The sequence below is a fragment of the Pundamilia nyererei genome, unplaced genomic scaffold (assembly GCF_000239375.1).
Source record: "Pundamilia nyererei isolate P.nyererei 1_Seehausen unplaced genomic scaffold, PunNye1.0 scaffold00068, whole genome shotgun sequence".
Lineage (NCBI taxonomy): Eukaryota > Metazoa > Chordata > Actinopteri > Cichliformes > Cichlidae > Pundamilia > Pundamilia nyererei.
The window spans coordinates 3,177,377-3,180,361 of NW_005187469.1; the positions used below are offsets into that span (position 1 = coordinate 3,177,377).

At 40.9% G+C, this 2,985-nt stretch overlaps 1 protein-coding gene across 2 annotated transcripts in view; it reads left to right on the forward strand.

Annotated features, from left to right (window-relative positions):
• Positions 1-1,710: 1,710 nt before the first annotated feature.
• gne (glucosamine (UDP-N-acetyl)-2-epimerase/N-acetylmannosamine kinase) overlaps positions 1,711-2,985 on the forward strand; it is a 25,792-nt gene continuing 24,517 nt past the window's right edge. The window contains exon 1 of one of the 2 annotated variants that reach the window (XM_005736317.1): positions 1,711-1,915. Coding sequence is in view for 1 of the 2 variants with exons in the window: in XM_005736316.1 (XP_005736373.1) it covers positions 1,903-1,905 (3 nt within the window). In the remaining variant the exon portion in view is untranslated. The remainder of the gene's footprint in view (positions 1,916-2,985) is intronic. The other variant, XM_005736316.1, reaches the window with a different exon arrangement.

A 2,985-nucleotide genomic window follows, 5' to 3' on the forward strand; every position in this document is an offset into this window, starting at 1 on the left:
CTCTTCAACTGCCAAATGGTACAAGTAAATCTGACACTGAATGCAGTGGACTGCTCTTTTACACAGGCAAGCACTCTCATGCAGCTTCTGTTTTCTGTTTTGGCTCATTTCAGCAGCTGGGAAAACAGGTATTTTTTTTACCCCTCAGCCATAAAAGTCTAATGGGGTATTGTTTTCACCATGCTGGGCGGGTGGATTGGCAGGCAGCGTACACACAAAAGTTTATGAATGTGATAACTTGAGAATGAGGCCTCATAGGAATTTTCAATTTATACTATAGGTGCATCATCTAAAAATCTTGGACAAGTTAGAATCACTGAGATCTTGACTTGGTCAAAGGCAACGTTTTCATAAAATCATCCAGGATTTTCACATTTATACAACAGGTGCATCTACTAGGAGGCTAAGGGATAGCACTGGTGGCCACCAGTATTTTTTAATATATTAAAAATGATGGCACCATGTCGGTTGTGACAGCACATGGGACAGCTTTTACCCAACCACTATCAGGCTGTTTAATTCAGAATACACATCATAATTGGATATAGTACAAAAGCTGAGCACACCTTAGTCGTCTATAGTTTTTAAGTAATGTTCTCACACATCATATTTTATTTTATTGTTCATTATGTAATAGACAGTTGCATTACAGTCTTTGAACCAGGTCGACAGAATTTCACACATACACAATACAACACTGCCGGGTGTTTTGTGAAATCTTAAGGCTAATTGGGAGAAGGAAAGAGCAAAGGGGGGAGGGCATATATGAGTGTATCTCCTAATGCATTTCACACACTCACTCCTTTACTTGCTTCCGTGACTTCACAGGCCAGTTCAGTGCTCAGTCATACACTTTTCATGCTTTTCAAACGTCTTTCCACCCTCTGCTGAGTTTCCTCTAAGGGTCCATCCAAACCACCATGATGCAGTCAGTTCATGCTACTTCAGTCCATGCTTTTCAGGGAATGAACTCTGCAATGCAGCAGTTATAAAATAGCATCAGTCATTGTGGGGGCTGCATCCAAGACGAAAACACTGCTGTGTAAAGGTACTGCTTAGAAAGACATTCATTTATGTGTTTCTCTAGCTGACTAGGTTCATGCCCAAAGAAATAATGTCGTCGCAATGTTTTCCTCAAGGTTAAATCATTGTAACCTGCTAGTGCTACAGTTTCTAGATTCAACATGCGTGTTGCACTATGTACTGTAACATAGTCTTAAATCATTTTTAACAATTCCAAACCATGCGTTCAGTTTTCATTTGCACAATATAACCAGTGTGTACAAATCTTTCCAGAAGAGATGTGCAGCATTCCGATTTCCCCCACCATATTTGACTACGTGTAAAGTCTAACTGCGTTATCCATATGCGTAATTTCGTTTAATTCCACGTTGTTGCCAGGTTTTTTGACGTATCTTAGCATTCCCCTGGAGTAATGATAAAGCTTAGGGGGAAAACTCAACCAATAGCACTTCCGGGTAGGGTTCAATAAAATAAAAGCTTAAAAGCGTGCACAATTGTGTTTTTAGGACAGTAACTTTACAAGGGTAAAATAACACACACACACACACACACACACACACACACACACACACACACACACACACACACACACACACACACACACACACACGACCGGTATTGTTACAGATTGTGTTGAGTCCCGCCGTGTAAAAGGCGTTGATAGTGAGCGCTCTGGCTTTTATTTTGAAGGTCCAAACTATGTGCATCTGGTGTCGTCGCGATTTGCTTCATGTTTGTGTTAGCTTGAAACCCCCTCGTGTGAGAGCACCAATGTACAGTACTGGGGACGTAATCACAGAAACCCAAAAGCGGAATAGAAAAAAAGTGTGGCCATCGATGGTTTTAGCGTGAGATGAGGACGGCGTTTCTGGAGGTTTCATGGTGAGTTTCTGTAAGTGGATTTCCACAGCAATCTGATTAAAATGATGGCTACACAGATGGAAACTTCACGGAACTTTAGTATAATTTCGCCAGCTAACCATAGCTAGCTTGGAGTGTCAGGCCACTCCGAAACGTTTGTTCACTTTTTGGGGATTGTCCGGATAAAGTGTCACTCACTCAAACTGGGAAACAGCGCCCTGTAAGGGGTGTGCTGGTGTTAGCAGCACTCTTAGCTCATTTACTATATTGATTTCTAACGTGCTAGCTAACCCTAGCATAAGTTTCTGGCTAAACCAGGCGACAGCCGCCCTCATTTAAAACAGTTAAACTTCCTTGAGACAGCTATTCGTTTGAACATAAGGCGAAAATAACAAATTAGTCCGATTGTACCCGCCCGAGCATGTCTTGAATTCTTTAAACATTATTTTACGTTTAGAAAAGTCCGAAGGCAATCATTTTAATCTTTATCTAGTCTAAAAATATTTCTGGTTGCAGAAGGATGACTTTCTGCAACTGAGTTCAGCGATACGTAGTGGTGATTAATTTTTAAATAGAAATTAGGGCATGCACTTGCAAACTGGCATTATGTAAGGGGCTGTTAAGTTAACGGTCAGTCACTGGGTGTCCCTGTACCCTCTGAGCTTTACTGGGCCGTGTATATTTTTACTGACCTCCTGAAAACAACTGAAAAAAATTATAATGGTTAATGTTGGCATTTAGTGTGTTATGTTGCGCCGATCGCGCCGGCCACCTATAAAACATCCACACAAGAGCATTGATGTAATTTGAGCAGGTGGGTGTGGATGGAAGTTCCAGTTAGTAGTGTAACCACATCTGCAAGACACCAGTGGTAGAACCGCCCTAAAAAGCTTGCTTTCTTAAAAACGACATTAGATGGCAGTGTGGTATTAATGTAACGTCTCAACTTGTCTGAACTGGATGACTTGAAGATTATGGTTGGTTGGATAGAATACTCTGTCCATTTTTTAGATGTCTGAATGTTGTGTGTAAGCCTTTACAGGACAAGTGAATGAATATCATAATTGTAAAGTAAAGATCCTACAATAATACAAAGAAGAC